This window comes from Octopus sinensis, linkage group LG26 (genome assembly GCF_006345805.1).
Source record: "Octopus sinensis linkage group LG26, ASM634580v1, whole genome shotgun sequence".
NCBI classification, from domain to species: Eukaryota; Metazoa; Mollusca; class Cephalopoda; order Octopoda; family Octopodidae; genus Octopus; species Octopus sinensis.
Genome location: NC_043022.1, coordinates 2,757,285 through 2,775,307, shown reverse-complemented (window position 1 = coordinate 2,775,307; position 18,023 = coordinate 2,757,285). Strand labels below are relative to the sequence as shown.

General features: G+C 43.9%; 1 protein-coding gene and 1 pseudogene across 7 annotated transcripts in view; both read right to left on the bottom strand.

Moving 5' to 3' along the window:
* LOC115224738 (myotubularin-related protein 3) overlaps positions 1–18,023 on the bottom strand; it is a 288,784-nt gene that overhangs the window by 58,633 nt on the left and 212,128 nt on the right. For all 7 annotated transcript variants that reach the window (XM_029795619.2, XM_029795624.2, XM_029795620.2 and 4 more), the window contains 3 exons: positions 14,827–15,119; positions 5,037–5,215; positions 1,769–1,865 (listed from right to left, as the gene is read on the bottom strand). In XM_029795619.2, the coding sequence (XP_029651479.1) occupies positions 1,769–1,865; positions 5,037–5,215; positions 14,827–15,119 (569 nt within the window). The remainder of the gene's footprint in view (positions 1–1,768; positions 1,866–5,036; positions 5,216–14,826; positions 15,120–18,023) is intronic.
* LOC115224919 lies at positions 12,853–12,970 on the bottom strand (annotated as a pseudogene).

The following is an 18,023-nucleotide window of genomic DNA, read 5'->3' as shown; positions in this document are numbered from 1 at the left end:
ATTGATTATATCGACCCCAGTACGTAACTGGTACTTAATTTATCGACCCTGAAAGGATGAAAGGCAAAGTCGACCTCGGCTGAATTTGAACTCAGAACGTAACGGCAGACGAATTACCGGTAAGCACTTCGCCCAGCGTGCTAACGATTCTGCCAGCTCGCCGCCTTTTCATCATCATCATAGTTTAACTTCTACTTTCTATGCTGGCATGGGTTGGCCGTTTTGACTGAGGACTGGAAAGCCAGGAGGCTGCACCAGGCTCCTATCTGAGCTGGCAATATTTTTACAGCTGGATACCCTTCCTAACGCCAACCACTCTGAGAGTGTAGTGGATGCTTTTTATGTGCCATTGGCATGGGAGCTAGTCAGGCGGCACTGGCATTGACCATGCTTGAATGGTGCTTGTTATGTGCCACCAGCACATAGATATGAGTGTGTGTGTGTGTGCTAGTAATGAACAGTGAGAATAAGTGCAAATATTCTTTATTTGTGGATTAAGAAGGCAACCAATGGTTTCATGTGGAGATCTCCACAATTGTTTTTTTTTTCCATGGTTAGTTTTGATTCTATGTTTGTATTAGTTTGCTTACACTCTTGTAACTTAGTGGTTTGGAAAAAGGACTGATATAATAAGCACCAGACCTAAAAAGTAAGTATTGGGGGGGGGAGTCGATCTGTTTGACTAAACCCTTCAAGACAATGCCCCAGAATGGCTGCAGCCCAATGACTAATCTTTACAGAGGCATTGTAGGGTAGGTGTGAGAGGCCAGATCTGGCCAGTTTTAATGTAAAATAGGTAGAATGTTTGAGCTAGATATGGCCAGTTTAAATGGTAGAGGGTTAACAATGGGACAGTGTGATTTGAGGATTTGGTTGTTGTTTCTAGTTGCAAAACAACCATGTGACAGTTTCTCCCTGGGCTTCCACACATATCACATCACATTTTCATGATTTAATTTATTACATGGCCCCGTACCGGTGACACGTAAAAGCACCATCCGTTCGTGTCCGTTGCCAGCCTCGCCTGGCCCCCGTGCTGGTGACACGTAAAAGCACCATCCGTTCGTGGCCGTTTGCCAGCTCTGTCTGGCACCTGTGCGGGTGGCACGTAAAAAGCACCCACTACACTCACGGAGTGGTTGGCGTTAGGAAGGGCATCCAGCCGTAGAAACACTGTCAGATCTGACTGGGCCTGACGAAGCCTTCCAGCTTCACAGACCCCAGTTGAACCGTCCAACCCATGCTAGCATGGAAAGCGGACGCTAAATGATGATGATGATGAACCCTACAACACATCAAACACCCAGAGAACATCCAAAAATTAAATCAGTTCTTCATTTCTGCACCTACTTCATATAAGTTTGTTGTGATTCAAATCAGGACGTCTGAGGAAGTGCATATGTTGCATAACTTTGTATGTAATACAGAATAAATAACATTCATTTATGGAAACGTTTGTAACATTGTTTCGACTTTTCGTTTCCTCAATTATACGTATTTTTCTGCAATAGTTTTTGTTAAGCAGTGTTGGTTTTTACAATTCTGTACATATTAGTATTTTATAAGCTAAAACCTTGTAACCGATCACTGTGCAATACCTAAAGAAAATAGTCTACTAATGGGGCATATAAGCCCTCCATGGAAAAAAGTAGGTTTTCCTGGACACATGGGGCTTGAACCCACATATCATTGTTTCCGTGACAAGTGTGCTGTCCAATTTCACCAGTGTACAACAATTATATGTATACTGTATCTAAACTCCACTTACTCATAATCTTCGTTGATGTAAGATATCCTCCATGCTGACTTCAAATCAAAATTCATCCGTTTCACCTCTTTACCAAATCGCAGTTGATAACTTTCCACTGAAAATAGATAAACAAAATTACAACCAACAGCAAATTTATTTTCAATACCCACTGCCAGCACCAATGGGGGAAGATCTGTGCTATCACAGCTTACAACCTGATCTCAACTTTTTCTCAAGGGGTAGAGTGGGGGTGGGCACTTCTTGGCCAGATTTTCAGGTAATTCTTTCTATGTCTCACCTGGCTACCTGAGAAATCCCCAACCACTACCACAACACAGAACCTTTTCACTTATGCATTGTCCACGACACGTCCCTGTATGATTATTACACCATTAACCCTATTGCTATCGACCCACCTGAGATTGTCTCTAGTTCCAGGATACAAATTCAGTGTTTTAAAAGATCTAAATTAAAACTTTCCATCAAAATTTCATGCTGACAAATGTTTCAAACATCAGCTTAATAAAGTTTGTCATCATCATTTAATGTTCGTTGTCCATGCTGTCATGGGTTGAATGATTTGACCAGGGCTGGTAAAGCTGAGGCGCTGCACCAAACACCAGTCTGATTTGGCATGGTTTTCTATGGCCGGATGCCCTTCCTAATGCCAACCACTCCTAGAGTGCAATGGGTGCTTTTACGAGCCACCGGCATGGGTGCCATCTGTGTGACACCAGTATTTGCCCCGACATGGGTCTATTCTGGCTCTCGGCACTTACAATTCAAACCTCACAGAGGTCAGCTCTGGCTTTTATTCCCTCAGGGTCGATAAAATACCAATCCTGTACTGTGATTGAGTTTTTCTCTAAATCTGTTTTTTGGGGTCTGTTGCTTTCTCACCTTCAGGAAGGAATCAACTGCAGTCAGGTCTGGCGATGGGTGGACTTCGCCAAACCTAAAATGCCCAAGACACTCTACATATGTCCCAACACTGCTCCTAGTACTCCACAAAGACATTAAGGACTCATAACATGGCAGGATATATCTTTATTCGCCTCAAGGGCAAATAATAATTATGTTTTAAAAAAAGATTAACTTGACAGATGTCAACTTTGAAAGTGGTGTTTTTTTTTTATAAATAGTACAGGACAACAGCAGTAACAGCTAGAATAAGTATATAGAACAGTCACAAAAATTAGGGTCCAAAGGCAAAAAACACATTCAAGCCTCTCCACGAAAATTCTAAAAATAATATTCGTGGATTACTAATTATAGAAGCAAATTCGTATTTGGAATATTGATTAAATGTTAGGATAATAAGGTCACGAGTGAAATACTTATTGAACCATCAACATATGATGACTAAATACTTTTAACGGAGAAAACGATGAGTAGATGTCATCATGTGTATTAGAATACAAAAGAAGATGAGCCATATGTGTGTGTGTGTGTGTGTGTGTATACATGTATATGTGTGTGTGTTTGTGTGTGTCTGTCTATGTGTGTGTCTATGTGTGAGTATGTGTGTGTCTGTATGTGTGAGAATGTGTATGTGTGAATATGTGTGTGTGTGTGTGTGAATATGTGTGTGTGTGTGTGTGAATGAATATATATATATATTTCTTTACTACCCACAAGGGGCTAAACACAGAGGGGACCAACAAGGACAGACAAAAGGATTAAGTCGATTACATCGACCACAGTGCGTAACTGGTACTTAATTTATCGACCCCGAAAGGATGAAAGGCAAAGTCGACCTCGGCTGAATTTGAACTCAGAACGTAACGACAGACGAAATACGGCTACGCATTTTGTCTAGCGCGCTAACGTTTCTGCCAGCTCGCCGCCTTAAATGAATATATATATAAGTGACAGTGAATATATATATATATATATATATATATATATATACATATATATATATATATTTATATATATAAAAGTGACAGTAGCAGTGTTTTGTAATGAATAATAATTAGGACATCCACCTTAAAGTGGATGTTGTTTAGATCGTCTTAAAACTGTTGTCAACAGCCAGAGATGTCATCCTTTGCTCATGACACATGCTAATTAAGCACCTACTATGTTGGATGACAAAAAGAACCCGCTGGCTTTTCACAACATCACTGACTGACCGTTATTATATATCGGTTTGAATGATTTTCCCAATGCAATCAGTCAATTAGTGTTAGGGGAGGCGACAGGCTACAGAAATCACCCCTTAAACTGTGAGATGTGAGTAAGACATTGTCCTCCGACCAAACTAGAAAGGCAGCAGTAATTTTGAAGGAAAAACTGACTGGAATTAAGATAATCTGTGAAGATTTGTCTCATTCATGCCATCATGGAAAACAGATGTAATGATTGTGATCTTGATGATGATGATTGAAAACTAGGTATTGTACACCTGTTTAATCCCTGTTAGCATGGCGAAACAGATGTCGAAGTGATAGTGATTGAAAACTAGGTATTGTACACCTGTTCAATCCCTGTTAGCATAACGAAACAGATTCATTTATTCTTTTATTTGTTTCAGTCATTTGACTGTGGCCATGCTGGAGCACCGCCTTTAGTCAAACAAATCAATCCCAGAACTTATTCTCTGTAAGCCTAGTACTTATTCTATCTGTCTCTTTGCCGAGCCGCTAAGTTACAGGGCCATAAATACACCAGCATCGGTTGTCAAGCGATGTTGGGTGGACAAACACAGACACACAAACATACACACACACATATATATACAACGGGCTTCTTTCAGTTTCCATCTACCAAATCCACTCATAAAGCTTTGGTCTGCCCGAGGCTATAGTAGAAGACACCTGCCCAAGGAGCCACGCAGTGGGACTGAACCTGGAACCATGTGGTTAGCAAGGAAACATCTTACCACACAGCCATGCCAGTGCCAGATGTTGAAGTGATGGTGATTGAAAAATAGGTATTGCAGACCTGTTCAATCCCTGTTAGCATGACGAAACAGCTGCTGAAGCGATGATGATCATAAGAATGATAATGACAACGAAGACAATGACTACATTTGGAAAAGGTGTTACAAGGTGGGCTAAGAGTGGTTTTTACCTGGAAAACAGATGTAATGATTGAAAACTAGGTATTGTACACCTGTTTAATCACTGTTAGCATAACGAAACAGATTCATTTATTCTTTTATTTGTTTCAGTCATTTGACAGTGGCCATGCTAGAGCACCGCCTTTAGTCAAAGAAATCAATCCCAGAACTTATGACTACATTTGGAAAAGGTGTTACAAGGTGGGCTAAGAGTGGTTTTACCTGGAGAATTTTGCACGCATAACTGATAGCAGGAGGAGTTCTGTTCCCTGTTGCAGTGATCCACACACCAAGCATGGAATGCAAACGCAAAAAGATCTTCCATTCGTGTTGGGGCTGTGATGACTGCGTTGAGGCGCTTAAACCAATCCTGGCACAATTCATTTGTGGCAAACGAACACCTACAAAACAGAGAACAGAAAAAAACCAAAAAAAAAAAAAACAAAAGCAAGAATTAGAAATGAAATAAATCAATTTAAAAACAAGAAATATAATAGGATATCTAGAAAATTGTGTGTGTATACACACACACACGATATGTAGATGCAGGTATGGCATCACATGGTTCTGAGTTCAGTCCCACTTCATGGCACCTTAGGCAAGTGTCTTCTGTAACCCAGAGTGGATTTGATAGATGGAAACTGAAAGAAGCCTGTTGTGTATGTATGTGTGTGTGTGTACTTATTTATACTTAGATTCTTTTACTTGTTTCGGTCATTTGACTGCAGCCATGCTGGAGCACTGCCTTAAAGGGATTTCAGTCAGGGAAATCGATTGCAGGACTAATTCTTTGCAAGCCTAGTACTTATTCTATCAGCCTCTTTTTCCCAACTGCTAAGTCATGGTGACATAAACACACCGCCATTAGTTGTCAAGTCATAGCGGGGGACAAAAACAGACACACACATAAATATATATATACACACACACACACACACACATGCATACATAATACAATGGGCTTCTCTCAGTTTCCATCAACCAAATCCACTCACAAAGCTTTGGTCGACCTGAGGCTATGGTAGAAGACACCTGCCAAAAATGTCACGGAACCAGGTGATGGGGAAATTTCTTAGCACACACCCACCACTACACACACACACACACATCAATTTATCAATGAGACCATCAAATGCTGTTATACTGTGCTGGTCATAATGGGGCCCCTCACATGATTGTAGCTTTCAAATGTTGCCATCCCTCTGGCTAGACAGACAGGCAAGCAAGCCAACATTCCCCCCGGATAGGACACCAGTCTGTCACAGGGCGACCGATCTACAGCTGAGTGGAGCAACACAAAATGAAGTGTCTTGCTCAAGAACACAACAGGCGCAGGAGTGGCTGTGTGGTAAGTAGCTTGCTAACCAACCACATGGTTCCAGGTTCAGTCCCACAGCGTGGCATCTTGGGCAAGTGTCTTCTGCTATAGCCTCGGGCCGACCAATGCCTTGTGAGTGGATTTGGTAGACGGAAACTGAAAGAAGCCCATCGTATTATGTGTGTATGTGTGTGTTTGCGTGTCTGTGTTTGACCCCCTAGCATTGCTTGACAACCGATGCTGGTGTGTTTACGTTCCCGTCACTTAGCGGTTCGGCAAAAGAGACCGATAGAATAAGTACTGGGCTTACAAAGAATAAGTCCCGGGGTCAAGTTGTTCGACTAAAGGCTGTGCTCCAGCATGGCCGCAGTCAAATGACTGAAACAAGTAAAAGAGTATACTTTCATGCCACATGTTGATAACATCACATGCTCATATTGTCACATGTTGATAATGTCACATGTCAATAATGTCACATCTGTGAGATTTTTTTTTCACAAGAGATTGAGGATAGTACATGTTGAAGAAGTGTAATTATTTCTGTCTCCATTTGCTCTCCACAGTGACTCTGATCATTCAGATAAAATATATTTAATCAAGATAGCTGAACAGCTTATCAAGGAACCATTTTGTCTCGTTTGTTTGTGCCTCTTAACCTCCTTACTGCCACACATCGAATGGAAAACACTGTCTCTACGTTTTGATTAATTTTTAAAATAATAAACAAGCATAGGACGCAGGAGTGGCTGTGTGGTAAGTAGCTTGCTCTACGAACCACATGGTTCCGGGTTCAGGCCCACTGCGTGGCACCTATAGCCTCGGGCCGACCAATGCCTTGTGAGTGGATTTGGTAGGTGGAAACTGAAAGAAGCCCGTCGGATATATATATATATATATATGTGTGTGTATGTTTTTGTGTCTGTGTTTGTCCCCCTAGCATTGCTTGACAACCGATGCTGGTGTGCTTACGTCCCCGTCACTTAGCGGTTCGGCAAAAAGAGACCGATAGAATAAGTACTGGGCTTACAAAAAGAATAAGTCTCAGGGTCTATTTGCTCGACTAAAGGCGGTGCTCCAGCTAATAACTCTTCCAGTTCACCATCAGGAATTGGCTTCGGTAAATTCCAGCATTATATTCTTCCCTCCACTGTAAATGCTTTGTTTAATTGGGTAAATTGGAAGTTGATTTCTAATCAATGACATGATTAATACAGCTCATTAGAGCCAATCAAACAAAATTGCAGTGACTAATTATCAAAGTTCATTGAAGATGTGTGAAGGACATCCAGAAGCAAACAAATCTATCATTTTGCTACACCTGTCTACCTGACGTTGCTCCTGGTTTCTATACTACAAAACCTTTGTTTTAATTTGTAACCCTTAGCCTGTGCAAAGCCCTTACATAAATCTGTCCTTAATATCCAAGCTGGATTTCAGATTTTTAATTAACCCTTATTTCATACGTTCTGTGTAATATAAAGTATTTCCGTCATAGAGTAAAGACCCACCTTTCGGTCATGAATGGCCCAGGGATGGCACCTAGAAATTCCCCCCTGAGACAAGTCCAGGCAGGGTTGTTTTATGGAAGACTATCAGTTGTCCATGCATACCAGCCTCCCCTCCTCTCCATGTCACCGATTTTATCCAAGTAAAAAGCAAAGGGGCCGATACAGCTTGGCACCAGTGACATCAAAATTCATTTCTACACTTGAGTGAAATGGAGCAACGTGGAATAAAGTGTCTTGCTCAAGGACACAACACATGGCTCGGTTCAGGAATCGAACTCACTACTCATGGTTGTGAGTCCAATGCTCTAACCACTGAGCAATGCAACTTCACATGCACACAGACACACGCACTACAAAAATAGTATAAGGCTGAATAGCCCCTTTGGTTATGAATGACCATGGGATTGCACCTAGAAAGTTCCCCTCTGAGGTACGATGCCTGCTTACTCTTTTACTTGTTTCAGTCATGTGACTGTGGCCATGCTGGAGCACCGCCTTTAGTCGATCAAATCGACCCCAGTACTTATTCTTTGTAAGCCTACTTATTTTGTCGGACGCTTTTTGCCAAACCGCTAAGTTACGGGGACGTATACACACCAGCATCGGTTGTCAAGTGATGTTGGGGGGAAAACACAGACACACAAACATACACACACACACATATATATATATATATATATATATATATATATACGACGGGCTTCTTTCAGTTTCCACCTACCAAATCCACTCACAAGGCATTGGTCGGCCCGAGGCTATAGGTGCCACGCAGTGGGCCTGAACCCGGAACCATGTGGTTCGTAAGCAAGCTACTTACCACACAGCCACTCCCGCGTCCTATGCTTGTTTATTATTTTAAAAATTAATCAAAACGTAGAGACAGTGTTTTCCATTCGATGTGTGGCAGTAAGGAGGTTAAGAGGCACAAACAAACGAGACAAAATGGTTCCTTGATAAGCTGTTCAGCTATCTTGATTAAATATGTTTTATCTGAATGATCAGAGTCACTGTGGAGAGCAAATGGAGACAGAAATAATTACACTTCTTCAACATGTACTATCCTCAATCTCTTGTGAAAAAAAAATCTCACAGATGTGACATTATTGACATGTGACATTATCAACATGTGACAATATGAGCATGTGATGTTATCAACATGTGGCATGAAAGTATACTCTTTTACTTGTTTCAGTCATTTGACTGCGGCCATGCTGGAGCACAGCCTTTAGTCGAACAACTCGACCCCGGGACTTATTCTTTGTAAGCCCAGTACTTATTCTATCGGTCTCTTTTGCCGAACCGCTAAGTGACGGGAACGTAAACACACCAGCATCGGTTGTCAAACACAGACACACAAACACACACATAATACAATGGGCTTCTTTCAGTTTCCGTCTACCAAATCCACTCACAAGGCATTGGTCGGCCCGGGGCTATAGCAGAAGACACTTGCCCAAGATGCCACACAGTGGGACTGAACCCGGAACCATGTGGTTGGTTAGCAAGCTACTTACCCCACAGCCACTCCTGCGCCTGAATGTTATTGTGAAACATATTAAATGGAACAATGGGAATGTGAATAATAGAATCTGAAGAAGAAGATAGTTCCAAGCCAAGAACCGTTTCAAAAGGGGGTAAATTGATAGGTTAAACAATAACCTGAGCTGGAGCTTTCAGATGGTTGCCATGGAGAACATTAGCAGGGGACACACAGGAATTGAATCAACAGCCGAGTATTAACACAGTTCTCTCTCTCTCTGTCTCTGTATTGAGTGATAAGTGGTGGTGGTCAGGTTTGAAGATGAAAGTGGGGTGGGGGGTGGGCAGGGGAATCGGTATTTTATAAAATGGATCCAATTGAGAATATCAAGGAGAGAAAGAGGAGACGGAGGGAGAGTTTAGAGAGAGGGGGGAGAGAGAAGCAGGAAGGCAGGGAGAGCAGAAAGAGAGAGAGAGAGAAGCAGGAAGGCAGGGAGAGCAGAAAGAGAGAGAGAGAGAAGCAGGAAGGCAGGGAGAGCAGAAAGAGAGAGAGAAGCAGGAAGGCAGGGAGAGCAGAAAGAGAGGGAGAGCCAAGCATAGAATCAAATGAGAATTATGTAAGACAGTGAGGGGGGAGGAGGATGATAGAGGTGGGGAGGGAGACAGGTAAGGGGAGGTAAGCGAAGAGTGATGGGGAGAGAGAGAGAGAGAGAGAGAGAGAGAGAGGGAGTGGAAAAGCAAGAAGACAATATTTTAATGTGGAATCAATTGAGAGTGAAAAAGGAGGAGAGGAGAGGAGAGGAAAGATTTTTGGTTTTCAAAGGAAAACATTAAAAAACATTCCTGATAAATGAAAGGAGTAATTATGTTTATTAGAGAAAAGAGGTGGGGGAGGGGGATGGGAGACAGAGGAAGAGTGAGAGAGAGAGAGAGAGAGAGATAGCAAGAGAAGGAAAGATAAAGACAGAGGGAGAGATGGACAGAGAGAGAGAGAGAGACAATTATAGAGAGAGAGAGAGAAAGAGAGAGGGAGACAAAGAGAGAGGGAGACAGAGAGAGAGGGAGACAGAGAGAGAGGGAAAGACAGAGAGAGAGAGAGAGAGAGAAAGAGAAACAAAGAGAGAGACAGAGAGAGAGAGATAAAGAAAGAGAGAGAGAGACAAAGAGAGAGAGAGAGACAAAGAAAAGAGAGAGACAAAGAAAGAGAGAAAGACAAAGAGAGAGAGAGAGACAAAGAGAGAGAGAGAGACAAAGAGAGAGGGAGAGACAACTAGAGAGACAGAGAGATAGAGATAGAGAGACAGAGAGATAGAGATAGAGAGACGAGAGACAAATAGAGAAAGACAGAGAGAGAGAGAGCAAGCAAGAAAGATGGAGAGAGAGAAATAGCAATCTGTCTCTCAAGCAGTTCTTTTAATTGGCGAGTCTCCTGGGGTGGAAACTACATGCGGTAATAGACTAGCATAGTATCCAGGGGGTTAGTTGTACCACATCCCTTTCATGCTGATACTACAGAGACTGGATGCCTTCGACAAAACTACAAGAAATATGCTAAAGAGCCTCTATACAGTTGCTCGGCTTACTAGAAATAGCAGTCAGAATGCCCACAAAAATCAAACTTTGTGATTTAAAAAATGGAATTGATATTAAATAGTGTAGAGAGACATTATGTCTGGAGAAAGCATAAGGCAGGATGGTCACAGCTGGAATGCTTTCTATTCTGACTTTGCTGGATCATTATTGATTTAGGCTTAAACAACGACTCTGAATGTGATGTGTTCATAAGTGCAGTCATTGTTTAGCCCCAGAATAAAGGAAGCATTTATCTGGTCACTTAATCTGCTAAAAATAGCAGTCAAACCTCTCTCATATCACTCTGTCTTGTTTCAGAAATAGAAAGGACAGACTGGATAGTGTAGACTTTGATATATTCTACTACATAAGGGGTTTTTTCACCCCCTCAATGAACTGTGGCCATACTACGGCTCTGCCTTGAAAGAACTTTAGTCAAAGAATTCAACCTTTTGGTCTCTTTTTTGCTGAACTAAATTTTAGGGACATAAACAAACCATCCCCACAGTAAAACAGTGTAAGGGGAGACAAGCACAAACTCAAAGGTGCACATGCAACAGGCTCTTGTACAGTTTCCACCAACCAAATTCTCTTATAGTTTCGTGTTGGTGGCACGTAAAAAGCACTGTTCAAGTGTGGTCGTTTCTAGTGCCTCCTAAATGATTCCTGTGCTGGTGGCATGTAAAAAGCATCATTCGAGTGTGGTTGATACCAGTGATGCATGACAGGCTCCCGCGCTGCTGGCACGTAAAAAGCACCCACTACACTCTTGGAGAGGTTGGTGTTAGGAAGGGCACCCAGCTGTGGAAACCTTGCCAGATCAAGATTGGAGCCTGGTGCAGCCTCCTGGCTTCCCAGACCCCGGTCAAACCATCCAACCCATGCCAGCATGGAAAGCAGATGTTAAACGATGATGATGATGATGATGACATAAACACCTTTTATCTTACTTTCTTTTTACGTGTTTCAAACATTAGAGGTGGCCATGCTGGGGCACTGCCTTGAAGATTTTAGTCAGCCGAAATGACCCAAGCACTTAATTTTTTTTTAAGCCTGGTACTTATTCTGTCAGTCTCTTTTGCCAAATTGCTAAGTTAGAGTGATGTAAACACACCAACACTGGTTGTCAAGTGATGGTAGGATACATACATAATGGCCTTTTCTCAGTTCCTGTCTACCAAATCCACTCACAAGGCTTTGGTCAGCCCAGGGATATAACAGTTGCCCGAGGTGCCACGCAGTGAGACTGAACCTGGAACCATGTGGTTGAGAAGTAAACTTCTTACCACACAGCCACACCTAGACACACACACACTGGTGTAGGTGTGGCTGTGTGACAAGAAGTTTGCTTCCTAACCACATGGTTCTAGGTACCCATGACTTAGCAGTTCAACAAAAGTATAACGACAGACTGAGTACCAGCCTTAAAAAAAACAAAAAAAAAAAAACACTGGGGTAGATTTGTTCAACTAAAACCCTTCAAGATGGTGCCCCAGTATGGCCACAGCCTAATGACTAAAACAAGTAAAAGATAATTATAAGATAAATGACTTATAGGTACTTGGTATTTCATTAAGCAACCAAAATATACTACAAAGTATACTGAATGCTTTTCTAAGTCAATACCAAGCTCTACTGTGTTAGCAGTGCTCTTAGATCACCTGCTAAGGTTATTTATCCTTTTACTTGTTTCAGACATTTGACTGTGGCCATGCTTGAGCACCACCTTTAAAAATGTGAGATACTTACATCATCATTCATCATTGTTCGACCGTGGTCGAGACAATGGAATTTACCATGCTACGCCAGACTTCACGGTCCATCATGGCATTACGGAGGTTCTATTGCTGGATGCCTGTATCCCTGGAGATTACATCAGGGTAGGAGAGTGTGCGCCCTCTGGCATTGCGAGTAGATGGCTTCCAGGGGAGGAGAGTAGAAATTACCTCTTTTTCAGCTCTACAACAATGTCCAGCAAACTGGACTCTCCTACCTTTCACAAGAGATGACACAGGTGGTAGTTTCCCATATATTTGCATTTTGGTTGGATGGCGCTTCCACGAGAGATTTTGAGCTCTCATAAGGAGGCGAGTGTAGGTTCCATCCAACCGCCTCTCAAGCTTCTTTGATAACGTCCAGGTTATCAAAGAAGCTTGAGAGATACTTACAGCACCTAGGTTTCCCAAGCAGTCACCCATCTAAGTACTCACTAGGCTCGACGTTGCTTAACTTCGGTGATCGGACAAGAACCGGTGTATTCAACGTGATCTACAGATTGTCTATAGAAATTATAGCCAGCACTTACTCTTTTCCTTGTTTCAGTCATTTGACTGCGGCCATGCTGGAGCACCGCCTTTAGTCGAGCAAATCGACCCCGGGACTTATTCTTTGTAAGCCCAGTATTTATTCTATCGGTCTCTTTTGCCGAACCGCTAAGTGACGGGGACGTAAGCACACCAGCATCGGTTGTCAAGCAATGCTAGAGGGACAAACACAGATACACAAACATACATATATATATATATATATATATATATATACGACGGGCTTCTTTCAGTTTCCGTCTATCAAATCCACTTACAAGGCTTTGGTCGGCCCAAGGCTATAGTAGAAGATACTTGCCCAAGATGCCACGCAGTGGGACTGAACCCAGAACCATGTGGTTGGTAAGCAAGCTACTTACCACACAGCCACTCCTTCGCCTTATTTATTTTTTTTAAATTACGTTTTATATCTGAGATGCTAGATGTAATCAAAGAGTGAGATTGCAGATGAAAAATTGGTAATGGGCATATATGATATATATTTTGCGACTTTGAGCTCCTTCATCAACACCTGTCCAACGCATTAGTCACCCATGAAATCACTGCTTTAAACTAAAAAGAAGGCCCCTTCGGTCAAGAATGACTATGAGATTGCACCTATAAAGTTACCCTACGAGGCCCAAGCCCAGGCAAAGTTGTTTACAGAAGACCAGCAGTCACCCATCTCCATTCCACCGATGTTATCCAAAGACAAGGAGAAAAATATATATATATATATTTCCTTATTGTCCACAAGGGGCTAAACATAGAGGGGACAAACAAGGACAGACAAACGGACTAAGTCGATTACATTGACCCCAGTGCGCAACTGGTACTTAATTTATCGACCCCGAAAGGATGAAAGGCAAAGTCAACCTCGGTGGAATTTGAACTCAGAACGTAACCGCAGATGAGATACGGCTACGCATTTCGCCCGGCGCACTAACGTTTCTGCCAGTTTGCCGCCTTTTATATAAATATATAAAGAGTAAAGACTCTCTTCAATCAAATATGATCTCATGGGATTGCACCTAGATAGTTCTCTTCTGAGGTACAAGTCAGGGCCAGATTGTCTGTGGAAGACCAGTAGTCACCCATGCATATCAGCCTCCCCTTTCCACACCACTGATGTTATCCAAGGGAAAGCAAAGGGGCCGATATAGCTTGGCACCAGTGATGTCGCTACTCATTTCTACAGCTGAGTGAACTGGAGCAATGCGAAATAAAGTGTCTTGCTCAAGAACACAACACACAGCCTGGTCTGGGAATCGAACTCACTACCTCAGGATTGTGAGCCCGACACTGTAACCATTGAGCCATAAGACTAGAATACTCTTTACTCTTTTACTTGTTTCAGTCATTTGAGCACCGCCTTTAATCGAGCAACTCGACCCCGGGACTAATTCTTTTGTAAGCCCAGTACTTATTCTATCGGTCTCTTTTGCCGAACCGCTAGGTGACGGGGACGTAAACACACCAGCATCGGTTGTCAAGCAATGCTAGAGGGACTAACACAGACACACAAACACACACACAAACATATACACACACACACTTATATATATATACATATATACGACGGGCTTCTTTCAGTTTCCGTCTACCAAATCCACTCACAAGGCATTGGTCGGCCCGGGGCTATAGCAGAAAACACTTGCCCGAGATGCCACGCAGTGGGACTGAACCCAGAACCATGTGGTTGGTTAGCAAGCTACTTACCACACAGCCACTCCTACGTATTATTTTATCACAGGTTTGCTTGATCAATGTTGATTTTAAACTAAACAACAACAACAAAAAGTGGACGATTCAGAAGGCGGGTGTTTACTTACTTGACAACTGTAGCATCTTTACAATATATTGCGATGTGGAAAATGTCTCTGGTCTCAACAAATTCAATCAGTCCAATTGGGACGTTGGCAAATAAATCTTTACATTTGATCAGGACCCTGAAGTTGGACAGAGCTATGATGCCATCGTCAATTTTGCCAAGGTACTCGACAGACTCTCCGCACAAAAGAGGGAAAGGGAACTGCAGGTAGCGATCTTCTGTCACCAGTTCCTTTTTAGGAAATAGTTCCGACTTGTGTATACATTCCAGATTTGACGGTTCATCTTGACAGGCCTGCGACGGAAAAGAAGAAAAAGAAAATTATACTTTCATATTCGTTTGAGTGGAACTTGAGAGGCAAAGCTTCAAAAGGGCCCTTGCCTATAATGGATACAACAAACTAAAGAACACACATACATACACACACACACACACACACGTGTATGCATTCCAGATTTGACGGTTCATCTTGACAGGCCTGCGACGGAAAAGAAGAAAAAGAAAATTATACTTTCATATTCGTTTGAGTGGAACTTGAGAGGCAAAGCTTCAAAAGGGCCCTTGCCTATAATGGATACAACAAACTAAAGAACACACATACATATACACACCACACACACACACACATGTATGCATTCCAGATTTGACGGTTCATCTTGACAGGCCTGCGACGGAAAAGAAGAAAAAAAAAACAGGAAAAAAAATTATACTTTCATATTCATTTGAGTGGAACTTGAGAGGCAAAGCTTCAAAACCACATGGTTCTAGGTACCCATGACTTAGCGGTTCAACAAAAGGATAACGACAGACTGAGTACCAGCCTTAAAAAAAAATACAAAAACACTGGGGTAGATTTGGTCAACTAAAACCCTTCAAGATGGTGCCCCAGCATGGCCACAGCCTAATGACTAAAACAAGTAAAAGATAATTATAAGATAAATGACTTATAGGTACTTGGTATTTCATTAAGCAACCAGAATATACTACAAAGTATATTGCCTATAATGGATACAAGAAACTGAAGAACACACATACATACACACACACACGTGTCGACCCCTATGTGGTCATGTGACCTGCTAGATATAGCAGCCAAACTTTTCCTCATATCACACTCTACTGCCCTTAAAAAATGGATAGAAGGGAAAGGTTTTGGGCATGTAGTCCCTGATATTCAAAAGAATGAGATGATCATGGCCTTAAATGTCTGACCATAGGTGAGGTCAATCAAGACTAACCCTGCTTATAATGGATAAAATAAACTGAACACACACACACACACACACACAAAATACAAATGCACATACACACCATGTGTCAACCCCTCTGTGGTCACTTGACCTGCTAGATATAGCAGCCAAACTTTTCCTCAAATCACACCCTACTACCCTTAAAAAATAGGTAGAAAGGCAGAGTTTTGGACATGCTTTGTAATTCCTGATATCCCGAAGAATGGGATAATCACGGCCTTAAATATCTTTGACCGTAGGTCAGCTGACTCAAGACTGGTCTGGGTGATAGGCAACAGCAAGAACAAAATATACAGAGTTGAATGTCCAAGGGGCAAAAAAAAAAAGAAAAAAAAAATCAATAGAAAATGGTGAAGCGCCAAACTACATTCTTCTTTCAGCCATTTCTGTTGCAGCTTTCATCCATCCCTCGAAAAAGAACCATAAAGTATTATACTAAGGGTACTATATTAGAGGATCAATCACTGATGGTGACGGTGGCAGTGGTGGTGGTGATGGGCTTGTGGTGGTGGCGATGGCAGTGGTAGTGGCGATGGCAGTGGTAGTGGCGATGGCAGTGGTGTGGTGGCGATGGCAGTGGTGGTGGTGGATGGCAGTGGTGGTGGCGATGGCAGTGATGGTGGTGGGCGATGATGCGGCAGGTGGTGGTGGCGATGGCAGTGATGGTGGTGGCGATGGCATGGTGGTGGTGGCGATGGCAGTGGTGGTGGTGGCGATGGCAGTGGTGGTGGCGATGGCAGTGGTGGTAGTGGCGATGGCAGTGATGGTGGTGGCGATGGCAGTGGTGGTGGTGGCGATGGCAGTGGTGGTGGCGATGGCAGTGATGGTGGTGGCGATGGCAGTGGTGGTGGTGGCGATGGCAGTGGTGGTGGTGGCGATGGCAGTGGTGGTGGTGGCGATGGCAGTGATGGTGGTGGCGATGGCAGTGGTGGTGGTGGTGATGGGCTTGTGGTGGTGGCGATGGCAGTGATGGTGGTGGCGATGGCAGTGGTGGTGGTGGATGGCATGGTGGTGGTGGCGATGGCAGTGGTGGTGGTGGCGATGGCAGTGGTGGTGGTGGCGATGGCAGTGGTGGTGGCGATGGCAGTGGTGGTGGTGGCGATGGCAGTGGTGGTGGTGGCGATGGCAGTGGTGGTGGTGGCGATGGCAGTGGTGGTGGTGGGGATGGCAGTGGTGGTGGCGATGGCAGTGTGGTGGTGGCGATGTGCATGATGTGGTGGCGATGGCAGTGTAGTGGCGATGCAGTGGTGGTGGTGGCGATGGCAGTGGTGGTGGTGGCGATGGCAGTGGTGGTGGTGGCGATGGCAGTGATGGTGGTGGCGATGGGCAGTGGTGGTGGCGATGGCAGTGGTGGTGGTGGCGATGGCAGTGGTGGTGGTGGCGATGGCAGTGGTGGTGGCGATGGCAGTGTGGTGGCGATGGCAGTGATGGTGGTGGTGATGGCAGTGGCGTGGATGGCAGTGGTGGTGTGGCGGCATGGCAGTGGTGGTGGTGGCGATGGCAGTGGTGGTGGTGGCGATGGCATGGTGGTGGCGATGGCAGTGTGGAGGGCGATGGCAGTGATGTGGTGGCGATGGCAGTTGTGGTGGTGGCGATGGCAGTGGTGGTGGTGGCGATGGCAGTGGTTGTGGTGGCGATGGCAGTGGTAGTGGCGATGGCAGTGGTGGTGGCGAAGGCAGTGATGGTGGTGGCGATGGCAGTGATGGTGGTGGCGATGGCAGTGGTAGTGGCGATGGCAGTGGTGGTGGTGGCGATGGCAGTGGTGGGTGGTGGCGATGCAGTGGTGGTGGCGATGGAGTGATTGGTGGTGGCGATGGCAGTGGTGGTGGTGGCGATGGCAGTGGTGGTGGTGGCGATGGCAGTGGTGGTGGCGATGGCAGTGGTGGTGGCGATGGCAGTGATGGTGGTGTGATGGCAGTGGCGATGGCAGTGGTGGTGGTGCGATGGC